General features: G+C 37.0%; 2 protein-coding genes across 2 annotated transcripts in view; one reads left to right on the forward strand and one right to left on the reverse strand.

The window, feature by feature from the left end:
• The window catches only part of itpkb (inositol-trisphosphate 3-kinase B), a 31,916-nt gene extending 11,113 nt beyond the window's left edge, over positions 1 to 20,803 (reverse strand). Inside the window, exons 1-4 of the mRNA XM_084091823.1 lie at positions 20,568 to 20,803; positions 17,229 to 18,459; positions 965 to 1,064; positions 571 to 784 (exon numbers count right to left, since the gene is read on the reverse strand). Coding sequence (XP_083947949.1) covers positions 571 to 784; positions 965 to 1,064; positions 17,229 to 18,272 — 1,358 coding nt within the window. The 5' untranslated portion in view covers positions 18,273 to 18,459; positions 20,568 to 20,803. The remainder of the gene's footprint in view (positions 1 to 570; positions 785 to 964; positions 1,065 to 17,228; positions 18,460 to 20,567) is intronic.
• Positions 20,804 to 23,852: 3,049 nt separating this feature from the next.
• Positions 23,853 to 26,072, forward strand: part of coq8aa (coenzyme Q8A-a) — a 33,915-nt gene continuing 31,695 nt past the window's right edge. Inside the window, exon 1 of the mRNA XM_084090530.1 lies at positions 23,853 to 23,979. The gene's annotated coding sequence lies outside the window, so the exon portion shown is untranslated. The remainder of the gene's footprint in view (positions 23,980 to 26,072) is intronic.

Consider the following 26,072-nt stretch of genomic DNA (forward strand, 5'->3'; position numbering starts at 1 on the left):
TTAATTTTCATTACTTAATTTATTTCAGTTAGTTGCCAATGCAACATTTCTCATTTTCATTTAAGTTTTTAAATTTAAATTTAGGTATGGTCTTTTTTTATATATCTACTGTAATTCATAATATTTTATTTTATTTCAGCTTTATTTCAATGAATGAAAACGATTTATAATAGTTTTAGTTCTAATACAATATACTGTATCTAAACTAGAAAAGTAAGTTAAGTTTCAAGGTTATATACTGTCATAGAGCATTACTGAATGGTTGCTAAGGCGTTGCTGGGCAGTTGTCAAGGTGTTCTTGATTCTTGATATGAGGTTAATGAGGTATTCTATGTGGTGCTAAAAGGTGTTGTGAGTTTTTTCTTGGTAAATGTTCGCATTGGGTTTGTGAAGTATTATAGAATGTAGAGTGCTATATTGTTGCCAAGTTATTCTGGGTCAGATTTAGGTGGTCTCTAGGTGGCTAATAGGGTGTTATTGGTCTTTTCTAGGGTTGTAGATAGATTTCTGTGAAGTAAAAGGTTAGGTGAGGCAGTGTAGCAGCAAAGTGGTCAAATCTCAGTAACTGACCTGACGCCCATCTTGCAGTCCATGACACAGGGTAGGTCAAAGTCTGCCAGCAAGTCCTCCATCTGATTGTACCTCTCTCCATCCTTCTCTACATCTCCATGGTAGGCGGGAACGTAGGGCTTTAGCACGTCTCTCATTAGCCTATCAAGACATTGCTGCTCACACTCACAGTGTTTCTTCAGGATGCGGCCGTTAGCTCCAGCTTTGAAATTGCCTAAGGAGAGCAGAGAGAGAAAAATGGCAATGCATTGCATTCTCAGCATTACCACAAGGGATATGTAGCGAGAATTCTTTCAAATATAAAGCAATTTACTATGCACTGTTTTTGAATGTATTAACTGGCTTAGATTCATGAAAACTTATGCAACATCTATGGCTCCTTTTTTAGGCCTACCTGCATGGCCAGCCAGCTGGATCCAAGGGTACTTCTTCTTGAAGGACATAACAAATGGTGACCAGTGCACCATGTTCTTGATCTTCTTCCATGATTTATGCTGTTCAATGACAAAAAGAGAGCAAGATGAGTCCCCATTTAAAGTCATGAAATCAAAATTGGCTCAGATATACCTCACAATAGGGAAGAAAATACTATTTCAACTTCCAACTTTGTTATAAAACTAAAACAGTGATAACAGGGTATTTTAAATTGACAAGATGAATATATAATTGTATCATGGTTTTTGTTGAAAAATATTAAGCAGCACAACTGTTTCAAAATTGATAGCATCAACAATCATAGCATATTAGAATGATATAAAAAAATCAAGAAAATTCAGAGTTGCCATCACAGGAATAAATTACATTTTAAAATATATTAAAATAGTAATAATTTGTTAACTTGTAATAATATATAAAATAAATATTGTTATTTTGAATAAGTAATTACTTATATAATGACAATTGGCAGGTGGGGTTCATTTTCCTATAACAAAACCCAGACTTGCACAACATGCGGGAGAATAAACAAACAGGTCTTTTGCATGTATTTACATACGTTTGCTGGCACTCCTACAGTGGTCAGTGCTGATATCATTGTTTACACAGCATAGTAAATTTATACAAACATACAATCAGATATCGCACATAAACAAATGCCGATTATGTGCAGTTGCATTTATTTTTCCAGGTTTGTTTTCCTGCCAAGGTGAACCACTTCACCTGGAACCATCTCAAAATGTTCTTGCACTATTTGGACATACTCGCTCCCTGCAGAAAACTTGAGAAAAGCTGCTCTGTTGAGCCATTACACTGTTATTCCACTTCACTAAATGTCCTTGAGTGAGAACTCTTTAACTCTCCATGTTGGCATGGTAAACACATTCTTCATTCTGCTCTGTGATAGATTAGGGGTTTCCTCGGGTGACCAGGGAAACCTCTCTCTCCCCAAGCACATTTTGAGCCAGCTCTCCCAGGAAGAGCACTTCAATGCTAGACATGCTATGACCACAAATCAGCCCCCTTCCCAATCTAGAGAACCTGTCTGGCCAACAAACACAAGCCACAGAGTGAATTCAAAATATGTTGAGAGGTGCTTTGTCATGCATTAAAAAAGGGCAAGCTGTCAACAGATCCGACCATGAAAAAACTCTTACTATCAATCAAGGGTTATAAAATGCATTCAAATCAGAATTAAATTACAGTGATTTATCAGTTGACAGCTGTGACCGCTTTTTCTTCCTTGCTATTACATCATTAAAGGAATAAAATTCTGTTATTATTTATTAATTCAGCTACATGTGGTTTCAATCCTTTGTGACACAGAATGTGAAATTCTCATATTATGAAAGTGAATGTAGAGCTCTAAAATGACACACACAAAACACTTATCTTTGAATCTTAAAAAAAACTCCATATGACTTCTGCATTATATTTTAGGTCTTCTGAAGCCAAGTGATAGCTGTGTGACAAAAATGTGAGCCTTTTTTAATTTTTTTACTGGAAATCCTCCTCTAGTAAACCTACAGTATAACTTCTGTGACCTTGAGAACTGAATCAGTCTTTTTAATAAAATCATTCAGATCAGTTTTTACGAAGCGAATCAAATGATTAATTGAAAAGATTTAGCTAAATGAATGTTAAATGATTTGTTCACAGACTGGATGTCAATTCTTCTGTCATGCAAAGGAGAACTAGAGTGGATGTCAAGATTTTTAGTGAATACATTTTAATCCGTTCCACATGCAAAACTATCACATGGCTTCATTAGAACACTTTTACAGTTTTAGGGTGTTTTTTGTCATTTTGGAGCTTGACACATGTATATACAGTTTATAATATATGAGAATGCCAGTTTGATACAACATGAGGGTGAGTAAATGAAGAATTTCTCCTTGTAGCGTCTATGCCGAAAAGGTCTGATTTAATTTAGTCTAGAAAGAGGCCCATAAAAGGTATGAACCATCATCTGAGAGCAGCAAGAGTTTTATCTGTCACATGAAGGTTGTCCTGTTCTGCTCCAGTGGAGGAAAACCGTTCCTCCCGCCCTTAAGATGCTGTTAAGGGGTCGGGAGCTGTAAGGGCTGGTTTGCTTTGTGTGTGTCCCCTCCATGTCCCCTATCCTCACCCCTAGAGACAATTGTGGAAACTCAGTGATCCAGGGGTCGCCCTCGTTGCTTGAGAAAGTAGAGGGCTGATGTTAATAAGATTGTAGCTATAAGTGTGTGAAGGTTGCCTATGAGCCATTTCATAAATGTCCAAAAAGCGAAAACAAGAATTCATTTGAATACAGTGCTTAGTTATAAACATTTTAAACTTTCTATTATTACTATAATTATTGTTAATATTATTATTTAAAAAAAAAAATTTGTGAGCAGTCTTAATTTTAAAAGACTAACTTTATAAATTGCTTAAATATGTGACACTGGAATAGATATGGATCTAGAGGATATGCATGCCAGATGTAGCAGCTATAAAGAATATTGCAGATGTCATGTTAATTTTTCCCCCTTTTTTTATCCATATGGATATGGATGTAGAGAATATGCATGTGATTAATGCAGCTGAAATAAAGAATATTGCAGGTGAGGTTTTGTGTTACTTTTTATTTGTATTTTTATAATAAAACAATTTTTATACAATATTAAATGTTTTAGTATTTGCTACTTTTAGGTTTAAGTAAACATTTAATTTAAAAAAATGAGCAAGGAGACAATTCTGTCATTTAGCAGTTTGTTTTCAATATTCTGACATCAGCAAAATCATTGGTTCATTTAATTCCGTCGCACAGTTTTGCATTCAGATAACACACTTAAAAAGGACACCTTAAATATTTTACATTCAAAATTCTTTTGTGTATGGGATTCATTTAATAATCATGATTATAATGGTTATTATTATTTTATTATTTAAAAAACTTTGTAAAGTGATTTACGAAAATTACTTAACAGTTTTTTTTCAGCAGATTAGCTAAGATAACTGAATGTGACTGAGGAGAGATGTCTGATCTGTTAAATAAAATAAAATAGCTACAGTATGCAGAGGTTCTGGTTAATATTGAAGCATTTGAAATGAAACAGATGCTGATGGTGTGCTGTGGTTTGGGCCACTGCAGAAAGCACTTAAAAACCCAAGGATTGAAGGACATGTATGCCAGACATTAAGATCCGAAGACCACAGGGTCCTAGTGTACCTCCTGACTACACAAATTAAAGTTCAGTGGAAAGACAAAGTGGATCTGAGAGAAATTTCTATAGTGAGGTAAATATTCAGGATGTGGGAAAACAAAACAAAATGGAAAACTTGCAGGAAGAGATGGGAGTTTAGTTAATTAGAGAGCAACAGTCATGTCAAAATGCCCACTGTGTAAAACAAGCTCTAGATCATAAAGACTTCTAAATGTGTCTGACACAGTGTTTACTTTCACAGCTTATTTGCTTCCATGAAAAATTGTGAGATTTACAGTTGTAAAAATACCTAAATCTCATGTGGCTTTAAGCCAATAGCAGAGTTTTAAAAGCATTTTCTGCTGTGATTTTGGGGAAAATATGCAAAAAATTGTTAAACTGAGCTATACTGCACTCTTATTCATAGATGAAAGCATAGTCAAATTAGTCAAAAATATTTAATAACTGAACACTCAAAGGGCCAGAATGTGATTTTACAGTCCAACTACAGAGAAATTGAAGCAAACCAGAATCTATTACCTGTAACGCTTTGAGCACCAAGATGATTGACGTAGCACAAAAAACCAGCACCGGGACGATAAAATCCCAGATGTGCGTGATGAAAGATGACATGGTAAAAATCGGTAAAATCATACACTAGTGTGCTGCGTGCAATCACAACGTAAGCTGGAATTTGAGTGAAGGAAAGTTCAGGGCAATGTGGATTTCTCATTTGTTTCCATACAAAGCATTCAAAAGCACAAATGGCCCATGCAAATATGCTGGCAGGCCAAGCTCAATGTGAAGAGACCACATTAAAACTCTATGGCACGTCTGCGAAGGCCACGAGCAATGCAAATGTTCAGTCTTCTTTAAACTCACCTGTAATTCTAAGAGTTTGGGATAACATCAGAAACAGCTTATACTGTGTGTAACACCTGCCCGTGATTTTGGTTCAAAGATTATATCTGAAACCCTCGAAAACAAAATGCATTGCTCTGTCGCATCTGCACTGTAACGATTTTTTTTAAGTTTTAGCTCTTAAAAAAAGGTGGCAGTTTAATTATTTTTAGTCTATGTTTTGAGTAAAATGAACTTGATACTGCTTTTGCTCTTAATGTGACTAAATGGGTTTCATGCGTAGGTGTCTATAATAGGTCTGTGGTGTGTTAGTCAAGAGAGTCAGCCATCTGAATGTTTATAATATCTTTAAATAACTAAAGGACAGTGTGACCAGTGTTTTCAGACTGAGATGAGGTCAGCACCTTGTTTTGACATCACCAATGTGATTTGTGAGAAACTGACTTCCTTTTCCCGAAACGGGATGATGAATGAAATATTTTTGTGAGTATTGCAGACCGATGATGAGAAAGATTTTCAAAGATTTTCATTACAGATTTTTACAGGAAATTACAGAAATCTAATCATAATTTTAAAGGAATAGTTCCCCCAAACACTGTTATCACTCACCTCCGAGTCATTTTAAAATTGTAACTTTCAATCTACGGTGGAACAACCCGGGTGAGTGAATGATGACAATTTTCATTTTTAGGTAAACTGTTCCTTTAAGATTTCAAATAATATGCTTTAAACAGTTTTGAAAGCAATTCATAACTTGGAGGCTTAAGATTTCATCATACATAAGAGATTACATCAATCACAATGTATTTTAGGAGCTAAATTTTACCGCTACGAGGTAAATTTGTTTTGAAATCCTGAATCGTGCTAAGGTTTGATGCAAAATACGAATTTACGAATCTGGTAAACAAGCCTCAGGGTAGCTTGCATTCAGATTAGACAGGGTCTGATATTTGCATGCAGAAACACATTTGCATGGCTTAGTCTGTGGTTGGAGAAATACTTAAAGGGTTAGTTCACCCAAAAAAAAAGAAGAAAAAAATCTGTCATTTACTCTGATCCCTTTGGCAACCCTTTTCCATGCAATTACAATGAATGATAACTGATATCTTTGAACATCAAAAAGGATGCAAAAGCATGGCAAGCATCATGAAAGTATCATAAATGTGGTCCATATGTGTTATATTCAAATACTTTGATAGTAGTGAATAACATTTACATTTAGTCTTTTAGTAGACGCTTTTGTCCAAAGCGACTTACAATTTAGGACTAAGTTAAGCGAGTCATCATGAAGAGGCAAAAATAACGCAAGAAGTGCTCAAAATACAAAGTTCAGGCATTGTTCAGAGTAGCATAAGCCCGATAAGGGAGGATTATAGGAAAGGAATTTTTTTTTTTTTAATGAGGTTAAGTGCTCACGGAAGTGATGAGTTTTCAGTTGTCTTTTGAATGTTGTTCTGCGTTCCAGATGAGGGTGGGGAGAGCATTCCACCAGCATGGAACCGTGAATGAGAATGTTCTGGAAAGTGATTTTGTGGCTCTCTGTGATGGAACCACGAGCCGTCGCTCATTGACCGATCGTAGACTTCTGGTAGGGATGTAGACTCGTAGGAGAATTGTGATAGAATAAGTTATTAATCTTTCCCTTGGATCATTTAGTTAAACTCAAGAACTGAATCAGTCTGATATCTGAAAGAACCTTTCAGACCAGTTTTGTGAACCATATGAAATGATTCACTGAAATAATCAGATTCAAAAGAATAATTCATTCTCAAATTGGACATTACTGCTTCTTACATGGATTCTCAGGACTGCTGGTTTCACACAAAGCTATCATACTGTCATACAGCTTCAGAAGAATTGGAATATACTTTTATAATATTTTAATGGTGCTTTTTATGGTTCTTCAAATCTTCTTTTTTTATTCCAGGGAAGAAAAACGTCATGAGGATGACTATGATGGCAGAATAATCATTTTTGGGTGAACTGTTCAAATCAACTCCAGATGTAATGAACCGATGAGAAAAAAAAATGAGGTTAAAAATTCAGGTGTGCTTATACTCACACATTCTTTAGAGCATTACTCATTACAAGATTTCTTTCCAATGGAATGTATTTGCTGCATGAATCGGGCAGTGAATTGAACAGTTTTTGAAGCGACGCGCATTCAAATTCAACTCAATTTTACGTTCTGAATGTATTGCAGTTCATTCCCTGGATTTGCTTTGCTCATTTTATCATAAGCATGTAAAAAAAAAACTGAATATTGAAAATGAGTTAAAGAGAAAACTCTTTTAAGTTTGTGTGGTGAAAACTGACATCTTTAATAGTATTTGATTGCACGCACAACAGGGTCAAAAGGAGAACTAAAGGTAGGCGACCTCCCCTCTGATGATAAGTGCAACATCATCTCAAAACCACAAAAGTTTCCGACGGCAATGCACCCTGGGAAACACCAAACACACACCAATGAGTTCAAGTAGATGTTTGCATGCACTGCAGCACTAGAAGACTATCAAGTCATGCTTATTTTACCGAAGACCACAGATTGTTGCTCTGTAAACATCAACCCGCAATAACAATCAAAGCAAAGCCGCTGAAAAAAGGAGACATAATACTGCGTAATCTCACAGTGAGCCTAATAACAAAACTTAAGAGTTTTGCAGTCTTGCCTTTCTGGAATACCAGAAAAATAAACTGTCCCGTAGAGGACGTAAAAGCAACCGCTCATTTAGCCCTCCCTCCCATCTCAAACTCTTCTCCTTTCGCTATTGTATAGAGCCACTATCAATGGCTCAGGGTTTTGTTAATTTGGGCAGCGGAAGCAGGAGCGCCGTATCGCGAGGGGAGCACTCCGTGGCGCTGGGTCGTGCCATTGTTCTGATAAGGCCAGGGTGAGCTATATCGAGCACAAGGAAAGGGATGCCGCTCTTAACAGCATCTCCTTGACCTCACGGGTGTTGTTAAAGTTTCCACTGAGCACTGAGGGAGGAAGTGGCTTTTAACCCCTCGAGAGGAACCTCTCTGCGAGACAGGAAAGTGCAGAGGGCTCTGAGACAGTATTTTCCACATCTGCAAGCAATACTCAGCAACATAGCCAAAGACTGGGTGTTATTTTCTGGAGGCCTGACAGCCACCATTCCCCTTAAGCACCTAAATGCATCCGTGGTCAATGTAGCCAGCCTTACCACATGCTATGACATGTTTTCTGTGTGTATATATATATATACACAGAGAACATGTCATAGTTTGTGGTAAGGCTGGCTACATTGACCACGGATACGTACAAGCATACAGGTATATTCTAATGTTTCCCAGAAAGACAAAATGCTTTTAAATTTTTTTTTCTTTCTTAGTATATATCTATTATTCTTTTTGTGCTTTTGTGAACTTAAATCTCGACTTGCTCCGGTTATCCAAATATCAGCATATGTGGTTGGTAACCAAAAATTATACAATGTAAAATGGAAGTATAGTCTACTTTATAGTGGAAGAATAGTCTACATTAGCTCATGTACATGTTTAAATAGAATGAACTTAAGTTGTGACAAGATGTTAAAGAGTTGTATCATTATCAAGTATCATTAGCTCATTTGAACTAAATTGAACTGCAAAAAAATCTTTTTGAGTGTACAATAATTTTTCCATTTTCATTTTCAATACTTTCATTTACAAGCCTGGCAAAGACATGCGGATGGTTGTTTTGCTTTAGGCTACATCTTCAGGTATGTATTTGTACTTATTGTTCATTCATTTTTGAGTGTCAAATGTCACCTAGATGAAATGCCACTTGAAATGATGTGACATGCTTAAGTGTAGAGCTTTCTTGTGGGAAAAGGTAAGACATTTAAGATATGCATCCATATCTTGAATATCCTGAGCTACAAGTTTCCATTGGCAAGTCAGGTACATGTCTAAATTCCAGCAGACCATGTCTGTTCAGAAAAACATGCATGAAATGGGTCAAGAAATTGGGTACAGCTAGACTCGTTAATTCTCTTAGACTTAGAGGATATTAGGATATACAGCTCAACACTTGTCAGATAGTGTTATTTATCATGAATTCCTCTTTGACAGTTTAGAACGAAACCGCCATGTTCCTCGACACTCCCGCCCTTTCAAAGTATGTCATAGCTGTTCCTGCTTGTCCTGAAACCGGTCTTTTCTCATAAATGACAGGAGAGTTCTTTCACAGAAGCGAGACCTCCCATTAAACTGCCGTTTTACTGCACCCTATGTACACAAAGGTGTAAAGCTGCTATAAGACGCTAACTAGAAATTTGTATTATTTGCTCCTTGTGGGATTCATTTAAATAAAATACACCCTCTTCTTTACATATTTCCTTGGTTGAAGATGACGTATAATGGAGTAGGGGTGGGTCTGCTATGCAAGAGAAAATGTACACGACATAATAGCTCTGCCCAGAAACATAGTAAATTGTCTTAGTAAATTATATCATACTTAATTGTCATAGTAAAGAGATCAACAGAATCATTTTGGGCGGGGTTTAATGTAAAGTGTCTAAAGTGAATGTAAACAGACAAAAAAATCGGGAATGGTCAAAAAGATAAGATCTGTGCATTAAGACTTGCAGTGTAAACACAGTTTAAGTAAGCGGTCAGTTATTCAGTTTAGTGACGCGAAATGCCATGACTGACCAATTGGAAGCAAGCATTCCACCGAGCCGTGCAATAAGGAAAGGCACGCAGGTTTCATCAAGGGGAAGGGAGTTGCAGGCCTGGGTTACGCCTGTGCATCAAAGTCACCACTTCAAGAGAGTCTAGAGAAGTGCAGGGGGCATCAAAGAAGTAGCTCACTGCTCATTTCCAGGAGTAAACCATTACACACATCTGTTTCTCAGAAAGGCAGTCACAATAACATTCCTTATCTCAGCCAGCTGTGCTAAGAATGCCTTATCTCGTTCTGTGTCTCTTTTTCTTTTTGCAAAATTAGTAGAAGTAAATGTTAAGCTTGCATTTTTTTAAAAAAGAAATAAAATAAAAACATTTAACTCCATTAAAAAAAAAACCTAGAGCTTTTTCCTTCCATATTAAGTGTAAACAACCACACATTAGTAGTAGGAGGGTGGTTTCCCCATATAGTGTTTTACGGTGCATACAAGTGAAGCCTACTATTTAAAAAAAGTGGCCAGCGAAAAAAAAATAAAAAAAGGCCGGTGCACTTCCTGTCTGTTGCATTTGAAACGGCTCCCTCCAGCAGCACTGCTGCAGAAAAGAACCCCAGCTGTTTGAACCAGGCATGCCTTGACGTCAGCTGGTCGCCAGGCAACCGTCAACCACAGGGGTGTTACATTTTCCATTGCTCGTAGCCTTCAGATCCTCCAGTGTATCATGCTACAGCACTTGTATGCTCACAGTTGGGGCGATAGAATCAACCTCACACAAAAACTGTTTGTGTTGGGTTGGCTCGCACTGCGCTGCAGGAGTGTACGAGTTCAGAGCAAAGCCATGCTAAGACTGAACAAACACTCAGTGCTTGTTTTGTCAGTCTATATCTGGTTGGTGCTGAACATTTAAACTTTATTCAGACAACACATTTAGTATTTTTGGCTTTAAAAAAAATGTGCACTTAAAACACTTTGTCCTGTCTTTGTTTTATTGTTCTAACATGTCAGCTTCTAGCTCAACCAGTTGCGTGAGTTTGGGGGCGGGACTACCTGTTAGTTTGACAAATGGAGGATTGGGGCAGGGTAAAAAAAGAATTTGGGAAACCTGTTAGAAACTATTATTTTTGAAGTTCCATTTGGTCCCACTAGTTGGTACCACCATGTAGAAGAAATTACACAAAACAGCATAAAAAAAGTCAATCTATTTACTTTTTTAGTGCACATTCTCACTCCTATTGATATATGATCTATTGGTGCATGTGCCAGTATTCATTAATGTGGTATATATTGGGTTAATGATCAGTATTGTTAGTGTGGGCACTTCAAAATATTGTGAATAATTGTAGGTGGCGGTGCCTTATTATCCAAATTGTTTACATTTTTGAATGCACATTAGCTTCTTTTCCATTAACTAGGCTTTAAAATGTATAACACATATGCTGCGTAAACATTTGGTCCGATTTTCACATTGGTCTGAACAAAAATCGCAGATGGGCTGAAAGAAAATACAAATTCACTCTTTGACAATAGGTGGCGCTGCGCATATGGAAAAGTAGAAATACAGCGGTTATGTAAATGAAAAACAATTAGGGCTTTAACAAGTAATTGATAAAATAAATAATAATAATGAAAATAATAGTGAATGTGTTATACTAAGCACTTTTTTTTTTTTTTTAAGCATATCGTTTGACATAGCTTGCCCTTTCATGTGCTTTGACATGCTGTTTAGTCAAATATACTAGGTTAGGGTTAGTTACAGTACTTGTATTTATGCATAATTTACTGTTATTAGTATAGTACGTACGTGTAGTAACATATAAATGAACCTTAAAATAAAGTTTTACCATATATATTCTTGTTATACTTTAAATGTGTAAAATTCTTGTAAAACAAGTAACTGTATTTTTATGAGGGCAGTAAAAGGACTATTGTAATGGAGTATAAATGTTATGTTCAGTTGAGTGCATGTATGTTTTTCCCACCTCGTACAAGTTAACATTTACTCTATTCTTTTATTTTTCTTTATTATCATTTAGTAAATTAACTTCTGCTTTCAAATATAAGCAATTGGTTTAAATTGTAACCATTTTTTGCACAAAGTGTTTAATTGTACATAGCCTACATAGATACAATCACTTAGCACATTGTTTGAAGGACAACATTGAGCAGCTTTTTCCAGCTGTGGAATTTTGTAAATAATGGATCCATATTAAATTAATTAAATGAATGTACTTGTACTATACTTTAGTTTAATAATGTTTTTTTATTTAATATTTTGTATTTTTATGGTACTAAATTATATTTATGTAATAGTTATGATCCATTTATTACCTGTTAACCACTTTTTGAGCATTGACCGGAAAATGAAGGATCTTGAATGCTTTGGAGCACAGACTTTAGTTTAGTATCTTTTTAAAGAACACACTTTGTTATAGAAGTTTAAGTTTATTATTATGAAAAAAATACTATTTTCCAAAACATTTTTTTTAATCTAAAACTGTGAGAAAAGCAAAGCCATAAATCTAAGTAAGTTGAACTCCAAATTTGAGGTTGATATCCCAATTTGCTTTCAGTATAATTTTGTTTGGGCACAGTACCAGACATTTCTACTAGATGAAATTCGCTTCCCTTTCATTTCCAATGCGGTCATTCTCGTGTGTGTGTGTGTGTGTGTGTTCACATAGAAAGTGCTAAACAAAGAAATAATTGCCAGATTAATTGGTTGAATTAAAATAATCATTCGTTGCAGCTCTAAAACCAATAACTAAATACCTATTGAGTAATAGTTTTAGCAAACTCACATTCATTCAGACTCCCTTTCGGTTCATAATGCTCACTTATCGCTATCCAATCAATTCATGATCTCTCAAATGGTGACTTATAAGGAATAATTCAATGATGATGCCAACTAATATGAGAACAACAACAACAACAACATTTCCCAACAAAGTGGCACTCATGTGAGTGTGTTCATTCAGTTAGCAGCACAGCATGTATGACACGAACATGTGTACCACACTATTTCTAGAAAGCTGTCCACCCACTTTCTGTTGCCTACCACCTACAGCAATCCACAGGCCTAGACATGTTTCATCATCTTGTTCAAATTTTCACATAAACTTTAAAAGCCTTTTGGGTTTACATTAGGGTTAAAACAGCTAATAATATGCCAGAGCTTATTAAACTGCCAATCATTTTAGTGTAACGTAACATCATTCCAATATTGACCTAATACAGTCATCATCAAGGCTTACATAAGCAGAACAATTAAAGCACTGTATTTAAGCTTTACATTCCAGAAATGTGTAGTGCAAATAGATAAAGTAATACTCTAAAAAGCAATGGTTTTCGAAAGGTTTTAGTTTAAGACCCAGATTTTACACTGGAGTGGACATACCATAGTTGCTCAGACATTGAAATTATTATTTTATTTGTATAATTTTATATATTATATTGTGTGTGGGGATAGATTGTTGTATTTTCTTTTTCCTATTTATTTTGCTATCCTAACTATACATGATTATATGGTTAGTTTTTTCACAATGTTACCCTCATCTGACCCTATAAGTCACACCAAATGAGAACCACTGCACTGAAGTAAACTAACCTGAATCATGTAATATAATGCAGCTCCACGCTTTGGTAAGTAAACAAAAAGTGGCAAAGTCTTGCAATGTAAATGCTCACTGCTTTGCACACAGCAGGCTACACTTGCTGCTGGGTTTGCTAGAGCAAGTAACCACAAGCCTCTGTGCAGAGACAGACAGACAAACACACACATGCACAAGGGTTCTTCCCTCATCTGATTGACACAGGAAAAGGAGACACCATATCAGGGGAGATACTGAGCATGCAGAAAAGTGAACCACATCTCTGACTTGCACTGGAACAGTGTTATCTTGTGCATTTCATCTTTCTTAATTAATAGAACTTGCCACATAAACAACAACAGTGCATTGCAACCGTTTAGTTAAAACAGCAGGTAGAACATTTTTCAAACATTTTGCAAAAATTTTCAAACAATAATTATTCTTAATAGCAATAGCAAATGGTGCATTTTTTACACACTTAAACAACCAGTCCAGGTGCATTGCTCAAAGCACATCCTGGTGATACACCTTTAACCAGGTTGCAAGTAGGAAGTGCACAGAAAAAGTAATCTTGAGAAACTCATCTGTGGTGTAGTTTCACTTTCTGTGCTATTCGAAAACATTCACTGATCCAAAAAATGTATGAGTTTGCAGTCTCACTAGAGTGAAATGTGCAACAGCTGTCAAAGGAACCAAAGGAACCGTGCTTGAGGGATCCCCTCTGCTGAGCACATGGGACGTAATTAGCAGCAATAAACCACAACACACAGCTATTAGCGCTTAAAAGGCAAGCCCACTGGAAACTTTTCTGGGTCGCTTGTTTAACTAAAAGCACTGATAACAAGTTTGTGGTTTTTATCACTCTTCATTTTTTCCGAAGGCCCAGTGCAGCCCACAAAACAGAAACCACGCTGCAAGTGTTTGTAGAGTAAAATGAATACAGATATGTTTATTGCTCATGAATTTCACCCCATACCGTGTTACTGTGAGTGGTGAGAGGCTAAGCAGAACCATGAAATGTGAGATAAACCTGTTTTGGAAAAAAGAATGAGATCATTGAAAGCATCTGTCTTGCCATTTTTAGAGTGATAACCCTTTGGAAAATTTCCTTGTGATAACACTTGTGATCCCTCAGAGCCTGGAAACAACCAAAAAATAAAAACTTAAACAACCACAGAATATTTCAACAGTCTAAGATCACAGTGTGAGCCAAAGGGCTTTCCTACAAGGCTGTCTAAAGAAAAGAAATGAGACCCTAAGAACACACTGGTCTGAGCCAAGCCAATTTCTGTAATATATACACAAAAACAATGAACTGAAGTCATCTAAAGTCGTCAATACATGCTAACTGAAACATAGACTAAGCTAGGGATGTGCTAAGAAACTACATATTTATTTTGTTTACTGACTTTATTTCACAGGACAATGAAGAAGGGATAGGAAGGTACAGGTAGAGAGTGGAGAAGAACAGGACAGGGACATGACCGTGGACTGAGGTGATCCCGGATCCCTCTGTGTCAAGACACCATTGACAAATCTGTTGTAAAGAAACTTCATGTATTATTATCCTGGTTTCAAGTTCACCCGTCCCAAATCAGACACGGGGTTGTTCACATACGACACGTCCTTGCGCTCTAAAGCGGCTAGACAGAGCAAAACATAATGGAATAGAGTGCAAGGATCTCAAGATTTGTTTTTGTTTTTTTTTACTATTTTTTAACCTGACAGACCATCTTGAAAATGCAACGTTGTCTGTGCCATAAGCTTGTGGGCAGCACTCTGACGTGCAGCTGTACCTCAAGCAACCCGAGTTCTGAGTCCTGACTTGTGGTCCTTTCCTGGTCCTGATCCTTTCTCTCCTCTCCAATTGTTTCCTGTCTATCTCTATAGTGTCCCATACAAATAATACAAAAAATATCTAAAAATAAATCAACATCACTAATTGATTAGACTAGAACACTTTTTAGCAGCAAAGCTTTAATTAGCGTTCTGACAGAATGCTAATCGACTAGTCAATTAGTCAACAACTAATTGACCATGCAAGCTAAATATAAAGCACAAATCATTGTCATGAACTTGTGCTAGTCTAGAGTGCACCAGTAAATCTGTAACGTGAGCAATAAAAAGCTCATTTTTATTGACTGTTCCCTGAATCCCAACCACATGCGGCTCTTCTAGTACGTCTGCCCTCCGAAACCAAAGCCATTCCATTGTAAATGCACGTCTGGGAACAGCAAAGATTCCATCGCAGAAGTTCAAGGTTATCAAGTAATCTCGCCCTTGTGATCACTGTGAATAGTTAAACAATCTTTTATGAGTGCTATCATTCCTCAGGATGCTACAATAGGATGTTTGCTCTCCTCCACTGTGTGTTTACAAGAAATAGACGTCACATGAAAGGGACCTACGGCATAGATCCTGTGTGGCGAGCAGAGACACATTATTCTACAACTTAGTGTGAGGCTGGAGGACTGTGTGACATCCATGTCTAAACAATGAGCTCCTCTGTAACAGCATGCTAGCTGCAGGGTCTCTTGATGCGAATGCAAACGCAACATGCCTAAATAGGCGGGCCCACACATTCTCATGAGGGCAAACATGTCGCAGAGACAAGCGCAACCCCATAGAGAATGCGTCACACATGTCACTTGCGTCAATCATGTTACAGGACATGATTGTATAGCCTAAGCTACTGAGTTTTTTTTTATTTTATGATTATCAGGTCTCCATGTTTCCATTACTTACAATGAATGTTTTGCTTGAAAAGCTAATAAGAATTTTTAACATACTGGTAAAGTATTTATTCCCATGTAACCACTTCATTTAATGACAAATCATGAATAAAACTGAGATTAAGATACCATGGAATAGTTGCTGTCACTAACTTTACATGTACACCATTTGTTCCTCACTCTGTTTTGTATTTCGTTTAAAGGGCGGCCAACTAAAGTCAGAGAAAAAAGTCCATCTGACAGCAGGACACAGAAGTACCATTGTATGTGAGAATGTCAACAGTTACTCTGGGTGAATACAGACGAGCACTGAGCAGGAAAGCGCAAGGACAGTGTAAATGCACTAGAGGAAGTTGAGAATACACAAGATGAATTGTGGGACTGACCAGTATGTGTATCTCCTCAAGGTAAAATCTATGCCCCTAAAATCATTTCTGCCAATCACATAAATTGCAGACATTTTAAAAGCAATTGTGTTTGAATCTGACCATAGCAATAATTTCATACACATGAGCTTATGAAGCATAAGCACATTCTTGTATACAAGTTGAAATTCTAAAGCTATAGCTCAAACAGAAATGCATGGCACTGGCAACACCAAAGTCATGGGTCCGATTCCCAGGGAATGCTTGAACTGATAAAATGTATACCTTGACTGCAGCGTAAGTCACATTGGATTACAGTGTCTGTTAAATGCATAAATGTAAGCTATATTTGCTGCCCCAAATTTAAAACCCATCAAACCACTGTCTTACAGGATCAGAGTGCTTCGATTAAAAGTGTGTTGCTTGTATTATTACTGTGTTATTAGTGTGTTGCTCAATACATATAAAAGGCTGTTGTGATCATGCGGAACCAGGTTCAGGTCCCGGTCCTCTCTGACTTCTTTTCTGACTTCCTGTACTCTCCCAGAAAAAAATTTGCAAAAACTGTACCTTTAGGGGAATGAGTACAACAGCCTGTCACCAGGCAAGTACCCTTAAACGGAGAACTTTGTACCTTATTTACCCCTTAAAGGATCATAGTAATACTTTAAGGGTATATACTTACTACTCTAAGGTACTAATATGGACCTTTTAGGGGTAGAAAGATACAAAGTTTTCTTTTTAAGGGTACTGGGTTTGTTGAACCCTTAAAGGTTTAATTTATAAACACATTTTTGACAGTGTACTTTCCTGTCAATTATCCATTATCCTGTCTACTAAAGCCAACAAATTAAATAAAAAAGGACATCATAGGTTGACTTACCGCTTTCTGTTGTGTCTGCAGGAAAGCTGGGGACCGCTCTGTGTCACTGGAGATGTCGTCCTCTGATTCCTCCCAGGACGAGGAGAATCCCGTTGAGGAGGCAGAAGAAGAGGAAAGCTTTCTCACGGCTCTGTTAGTTTGAGGACTAACCTGAGGCTCCGTGCCCTCCCCACTGACCTCCATGCCGTGGTCCGTAATAATGACAGCAGGGATGGATCCCAGCTCTGGACTGACCCAGTCAGACTCTGCCTGAGTTACTGCTGGCTCAGCTCCTGGCTTTGTCAAACATGTCTTGGTCCAAGATGCTGAGCACTCGTTGGCCTCTGGTGAAGACCTGGAGTGATTGTCGGTAAGGCTGTCAGCTTCGCTCTTAATTCCTGCTGATGTGCTCTCAAGTGGGCCGCCCTCTTCTGTATTTGGGTCAGCCCTGTCCTTCTCCTCACTGCTGACCTGCAGCCCCTCCTCCATGCAGGAGAAGCGCTTTCCATTTTGCAGTTCTTTGGGGATCCCTGTTGAGTGATCCTTGTTCTGTGTTGCAAGTGTTTCCTCTGCGAGTTGGACAGGGACAAAGTTCGGGGGAGTTTTCCTGGAAATTCGTGGGCTTCGTTGAGCCTCTCTGCTGTGAGTCTGAGCAGATATTTGGGCCTCAAACAGATCCACCTTCTTGTTCACCTCCACATTCTGCAGTTCCTTGCCGCGCTCAAGTTGCTGAGCGGCACGTCGCTCTTCGTTCTCCTGTTCTTCCTCTAGGCCGGACCCACTGAGTCTGCGCACGCGACTTCCCACATGCACGCCCAGTGATTCTGGCCGTCGGCATGGTGAAAGTGCCCTTTGACAACTGGAACCGGTACCTGTTGGGAAGACAAAGGATTTGCCTGCAGACCCAGGGCTCAGGCTTCCTGGGCTATAGCTGCCCCCCAGTACCGGGCTAAATGTAGAACGACTGGGCACTGGGAGCACAGGCCTTCCTGTTCGAGGGCTGCTCTTATTGGTCAGGTTGTTGGGGTTCATCATTATCAGGCTGTTCAGAGCATAAGCTGCCATAGTGGCAGGCTGACTCTGTCCGTTTTTGCTCCCATTTAGGTCTATTCATCCAAGGTCCACTGGCCTTTGGAGCCAACCATTGTTAGGAGGGACCGAAGGAAAGCTGACACGTAGAATAAAATACAATCCCTGACTCCTTTCCTCATTCATATATTATGTCCACTTCTGGTTCATCCTTAGCAGAGGGCTGAAAAGAAGCACAAAATATTTTTAAATAGAAAATATCAAGTGTTAATGGTTCGTGTACCATTGTGCAAAAATACTGAATGTAATGGCTGATTTAACAAGCAAGACTGCCTGAATTACATATATATGCGAGCATTTCAGAAATGCAAAAGTGCCTTGGGCTGATTATTGTGGTCACTCTCTTCATATTCATTTGCATGAAACACTTCTGCTGAACTACAGATAAAAAAATGTCTCATGTGAATGCTTTGTTAGATTTTTAGAATTGTGTTGGTTTTGATTGCTATCAAGATGTTTCCGTTGGCCTCTGTGGTGAGACCTTGGCATACTGAAAACTTTTTTAGCAAGTTTTGCTTGTTTTTCTGCCTAATACTCTTTTATTTATTTGTCTGAGTAATCTTTACAAAATCACACTGCCTATTCAGTTAGGGAGTCATATTATGAATATGAACCCACAGTTCTAAGTGTGTTGGCCAAAATACTTCTTTCCATTTGTAGAAATATAAACAGAGCAGATCAAATACTGGAAACACTTACTACTAAAAGAGACGGTCAACATAACCTTTTATGTCTTCACTGGAAAAAAGAATGACTGAGGCTGTAATACAATACAACTTCATGTAAAAAATAATATTCCACATACCATAACCCTCATATCATATTTAGTTTGTCTTGCCAGTCTATAAACGAAAAGATAATAGTGCACTGCACATTAATTCTGAAATACCAAAAAAGTACCTGTGTCTAGTACCTTGTGAGGCCTCAACCCCGCTGATGTTAAACATCTGAGGATCTTAAGAAAAAACAGCCTGTGAGGTATCAATTAGCTGCTTCCATTTATAGCAAAAGCTATGACATGGGAAAAAAGATTTGTTTAACTTGTGCACTGAAATTGAATTACCTCATTGGCTGAGGCAAATTATTTCATAATGAACCAGAACAATTTCCCGCAAGTTTTCCAAGTGGGACTAATTATTTTTGCAGTTGAGGCAAATGAGTTGAGGATCAACACACCGAAGAATGAAGCAAAATATATTTGTATAGAAACGGTTTGGTTGCAAATATATAATTTTCCTAAACACTATGTGAAGATACTCACCTTCCAACAACTATATGCGAATTAAAACATCCACCTATGAATTCGGTTGTTCGATTGAATAGCGATGTCTTTCGCATAGTCAAGATTAACATCACATGCTTTGACTAAGAAGTTAGGTAGGATGGACAGATTGTGTTCTGCATTTTAACTCAAGGGGAAAGGTCAGGTTTGGAATGCACCTCCTCTCTCTGAACCCAACCACCACCCTTTTAAGTGATTTTAACGGTCCATTATGCTCTGACATTTCAAATGCATCTTGAGGCATCCCACGTCACTGGTGAAACACTACCATAATGTGTTTCAAACCAAGTGTGTTGTCTAAAATTATCAGAGGGGATCATAAAGATGCAGAGTGCTAATATGAACTAAAATGACTCAAAGAAAATGACTCTCGTGAGGCTCAACAAAAGCCCTTCACTGAACTGCCTACTCTTTGGCATTCACTGAATTTGAATGAGCTGGAAAACACGTGGTGACTCTTATGAACCCAGTAGAAGAAGCATTTGCCACATTCTTATTCCAAAAACATTTCTATTCCATTGGGATTGTTAACTAATTTATAAAACGCGCATGAATAATAGGAGCATTAATGGATAGTGAACTCTCTCAGGGATACAAATAAAACTTAATCACATGTATTGCAAAGGTTGAAAACATTACTATGCATTCACGCCCTACATTGATTGAGTGTATTCTGGACAGTTCGGACCTATATTTATATAATACAGAGTATTTAAAATGTTTTCAGAACAGCGGTGTTTCAGAACAACGTTCTATTGTCAAGTCATCACTACTGGAGCTTTCTCAGCAACCCCTTAACGAACTCCGAATTGAAAATGCTTAAACCTGCATTATTACAGTGCCATAAACTGAACTAAACATAACTCTGCTGCTCTCTCTATAGCCTACACTTCGTGAAGTCTGGCTGTTTAAGACTCCTTCTTCAAGTAGACGGTTCTAAAACAAAAAGTGAACTTTTACAGAATGCCACACCAAAGTCGGATGCTTACCTACAAGTCTCCTTGTTGCAGACGCTGTTGTTTAAATTGTCCGAGAGGCGCGTATTCGCAAATTCGAGACACGTAGCAGAATAATAATTTGAGCTTCTCCACTGCTGCTTACATTCCAGGAGTTCTTTCGCCTATTTAAATCAATGTAGGCTATATGTGTTACTGTGTATCGCACGAGCTGTTCGACACCTCGCGTCAGAGCCGTATGTTTGTTTAATGTACAAAAGGCAGGAAGGAAGTTAAAATGACACTGAATTCAACGGAACAGGCAGAGCCTCCGCGAGCTCTTTCACACATTCAGCGCAAGGGGAAGAAGAACAAGACTTGATGTCTAAGACTTCAGCTCAGAGGAGAAGAGCTCTAGTTGATTTATTGCTTTATTTATTAGGCTGCTGAACATATTGATGTGTGTGTGTTTGGATGGTTTCTTGCTTTGTTTACACGTATTTTACAAATATGCCAGTCAATAGTTTGGAACCACTTGACTGAATGTCACTTGACTTGAGGCTTAAGCTTCAGTAGTTAAATAAACATCAAGTAGACTATATATAGTAGTTAAATAAATATAATATAGTAGCATATATATATATATATATACACACACACGCGCACGCACGCACACACACACACACACACACACACACATATATATATATATATATATGCTACTATATTATTAGACTACTACATTCAGTCATACGTGATTGTGTATACACTTGCTCAGTTTACATTTTTAAATGAATAAATGACATTTATAACTTTCTGCTAAAACTAAAAATCCCACAACAACCAAATATTCAGAATTGCAGTTGACAGTTAGCTCATTTGTTTCTTAATTTATTACATTTTATTTTTATACATTTTATTACATATTACATTTAGACATATTTGCATCCTTCCTGTTAAGCATTATATTGTAGTTATAAGTGCTGATACTATTAAAGAATATTGTTATTAAGTGTTACTCATTAATTAGTTTGAATGACTTACCAACTAGCAGAAAAAGGGTCTTAGTAGCTCAGTGGAAATTTCTTCTCGGATGTATGAAAAGCATAAAAACATGCAGGCCTAGACTCTGTCAAAGGTCAAAAAGGAAGATGTGAAGTTCATCAGCCGGGCTGACCTGCTTTTATATAGTTCACCCACCACAACAATTCATGTTACAGCTCCCAATGCACAGTATGACAACATTGTTCTGATTTTCTTTCTTACTCTCTTATGCACTGATGACCAGCCCCATCAAACAAAGGAAAGTGTGTCATATGCACAAGTAAAATGGATGGAAAATATAATGCTTCAGTGGCCACTCTGATTTGAATGAGACGGGTTTGCTGATAGGTGGTATGAAAATTAATTTTCCATCCTCTATGTTGGAGATGGAGATGGGGTGCATGACCATGTTCAGCAATAACATTCCTTTCTTCAAAGTATAGAGCTGTCTCTGAGATCTTTCGAAGTTTCAGGATATGTGGGCCCTCCAGCCAACCTTCATTTCCACCAACATTTCCCTATCAACTGCAGCGACTATAAAGTCATGTCCGTGCAATCGTAGAGCTCATGTGCATTTCAAATGAGTTAGGAAGAAATCAGCCACATTAAACTAACCTTTAAGACAAAGTTGAGAAGTTGCACAATGATGTTCTTGCATTAAAACATGTTTGTTAAAATTGCTTGAGAATCTTTGAGTATTGCATTGGTTGATGTTTCAACCTTGCAGAAGCAGAGGTTATGCAATAAAGCTTCACATACTTATTATGAATGTTTTGCACCAATGCAAACGCTTATTCTATTTCTCTGTTTATGTGTTTTTCATAATTTCTTGTAGTCTTACTAAATGTGTCAAGTTAAAGCTTACTGTATGTCCACATCATGTACAGCATGCTTGATTACGTTTATGTTTGATTAAGTATAGCCATAGAGTCCAGCTTTATCCAATAAAGCAAGACCTCTTCAACACGCAGGCCAAACAGCCACACTATAAGCAACATGGAACAGTAGACTAAACAAGGGATAAAACTCAGATGAGTTTTAACATGTTATTGTTTATAGATCAAACTGTCTTCATTCAATTAAATAAGGAAACAAACAAATTAAAAGTTCATGATTAACATCTACAGTAGTAATGAGGTCACTACTCTCAAATCACAGAATCACAATATATAAGACACGTATTCCACCTAGTGGTACAACACAGGAAATGCACCAATCTTTTCAATGAAACTATAATATAATATAATATAATATAATATAATATAATATAATATAATATAATATAATATAATATAATATAATATAATATAATTAGTTATACTTAATGACACCATTTTAAAATGTAGGCTACTCACAAATACCCTGAAAAAAAATATTTTTGTTCTATGCTATTTAGTTAGTGTGAATAGTTTTGGGGGCAATCGCATTTTTTGGGCCAATAGACCTTATTCACATCAGCTCCATATTTTATTTTATTTTAATTAAATAAATAAAATAATAATAATAATAATAATAATAATAATAATAATATATATATATATATATATATATATATATATATATATATATATATATATATATGTTACAAATACAACAACCATATTTGATTTTTAACGGGAATGAAAGCGAGGCAGTGACGGATAGAGACATCTCTTCAGTGGGTTGTATAGGCTGTTATTTAATTATGGATTGTTCTGTTGACGAAACACTGCAAAAATACCTTTTGTAAGAAGTTTCAGTAGATAAAAAAAAGTCCAGACAGAGCTGTGGAAATTTATAAGTAACCAAGGAGCTTTATACAGGTTTTATTTTATTTATTTATTTATTTATTACAGCGGATGCAAGTCTATCCCTCACAGCCACGTCATCACGCTGCTGTGGCTGGGGCTTTTGAACCACTAGAGGGCAGTAAACGATCAAGCATGTGCATGATGTTGTTTTGAAATTGAATTATGCGTAATTTCAATATTATGATTTGTTAAAAACTGCAGTAGGAATCGGTTTAATGTGATGCAACTGCTCATGGATAAATAATAAGACAGACTAATTAATTATATTCCTAAAATATTGCTATTGAAGCACATCACGCACTAATTTAGTATCGCATAGTATTGCGGTTATATTTTCAAGACGTTCTTCGCAATGAGAGTTTAATATAAAATGTTTGTCCTTTGTCAGCATATAAAGGGTCAACCTTCGATGACTGAAGAAGAAAACAACCAATAAAATCGCAGATAAAGTTTCCAAGCATTGCTCTCTCACTGGGTCGCGTCTACTGAGTAACCAATAGCAGGCGACTGGGGGAGGGGCCAAACAGCTCTGACAAACACTCTCGAGAAGGGTAAACAGATATCACCTCATGGACGCAGATCCAGCGTACACAGGGAGCTGGACACTGAAAACAAACACGTATTTGTCATAAGTAAGTACCAATGCATCCATTTCTTTGGCTGGATAAACTATTAATGCATATAAGTCGAATGAAAATCAGCACTGTAAAGAGCGCAGATTGTTTTTTAAGTAACGTGTACTTTAGATTGCTGGCTAACAGACGTGCAAAGCACACGTGTCGTGGGACCATACTTTGATCTGGGTTCGAGTAGTGTTTAATACTTATATACTGTTATATTTCTGTGCATATGGATTGGTAAGGTTGCACGTACATTGCGCATGTGTTTTGATCATGTCCACATGGTCCTGGGAACATTATATAATGTTATTTTAATAACCCTTTAACTAAAGAACTCGTAATATTCTATAGTCTATTCATTACGATGTTGATTGGTGTGCAAAACTCTGTCGTAGCACTAGGCCTGTTCGTTTACACTACACTTGAACTCCTCTAGGATTGCTGGTGTTATTATGTGCCAGAAATCTTGCAAAACTGTAAGGGTTGGCACTTGGCAGGCACACACAGGTAGAGATGTGGTGTGCATGATCTGGTTTGTCTGGAAAATACACTACCAAAACAAAAAATGAGTTCATGCCTTCTTTTGCAGTGAGGTCATCTTTAAAATAAGATACATTTAATCTAAATGCAATAGCATATATCTTTATTATAATTAAATTTATTTTATTACTTATTTGTAAACTGTTGTAGCATATTTGGACAGTAAAAACACTTGCCAGTGGCGTACAATATAAACTATATGCAGTGAACTAATACATACTTTAACTTGAATGACCGGACTGAAGGGCACAATATGGCTTGTTTTGATTTTGCATTATCGCTTCACTGCAAATGCAACTGATGTATCAGTCAGATGCCAGGTAAGTCCTAAAATGCATCTTATGATTTTTATCTTGCACAAATCTTCTTACACAAATTTGCTTATCTTACACAAAATCATCACAATTCGTGCATTTATGCACTATTCTATGCCGTTTTGTAGTATACATCGTGTGAATAGTGTGTTCAAACTAAAAATTCCAAAAAGAAAAAGTGCACTTTAAATACAGGGATGATGCACTCAATTAACTGTAAAAATGAAGTGTGGAATGTTGGACACTTCATGCACTCAGCTTTCGCAGCTTTAATTACGTAGCGGAGGGGGAGGCTCTATAAGACTCTATTTAATGACAAAATAACCTTATAAAATTCATAAATTCATTTGGAACGCAACTTAATGACTTATGGGCGCAATTAATATGGCTAGTTTTGATTTTGCATTATTGGTTCACTGCAACTGATGCATCAGTCAGTTGCCAGTTAATTCAATTTTTGAGAAATTCAACTATTATTTATGTTCATTTATATATTTTAATGTATATTATTGCAGTATTTTACATGTTTATTGGTGCATTTTAGTAGATATCAATGCATTATTATGATATATTCATACGTTTATGTATAGTTATCAGCCATAATTGTCAACAATCCTTTTAGTATATTAGTAACCAATAACCACGTGCCACAGTTTTTGATTCAGTAACTCACAACCTGGCCTCCTGCAAACAGAAAGAAAAGGGTGTTTCCCCTAACTAACTCTCTGATTGGCTCTGGGTTTTTTTATATATTGTGTTTGGGTTTACTCTTGGTTATTTCCCCTCAAAGCGTATTTCACAGACTGTCATCAAGTTCCCTTTCTATGTGACACATCAGCTGTCGATCGTCTAGCATTGCACAGTGCTTAAGAAAGGGTGTCCAAAAATGGCTGACATTTGTGATTGTGATTTGTGTCATGGTTTTGACACCACAGTGTGATTTAAGAGTGTATTAAGAGTGTATGTAGTCTGTCCTGTTTCAGGGAGGAGTAGCCAATGTTTTAGCTGTAAAGGAAATAAAAGGGTGTTGAAAGATATATGAAATGGGCTATTATTTTCTGACACTTTCTTTGAAGAACTTTATGCATAGTCATCTATGTTTGTACGAGTCTTATTTTTTTTATTTCTACATTTTATGTCTACTAAACTATATCAGTGTGATACATTTCAACCATTGTTATTGTCTTAAAACATAGTAATATCATTTTTGGGGACTCGTTTGTGTGTACATACAGTAGTCAACATTTGAAG

Source organism: Abramis brama (genome assembly GCF_963993115.1).
Source record: "Abramis brama genome assembly, chromosome: 18".
In the NCBI taxonomy this organism is placed as follows: Eukaryota; Metazoa; Chordata; class Actinopteri; order Cypriniformes; family Leuciscidae; genus Abramis; species Abramis brama.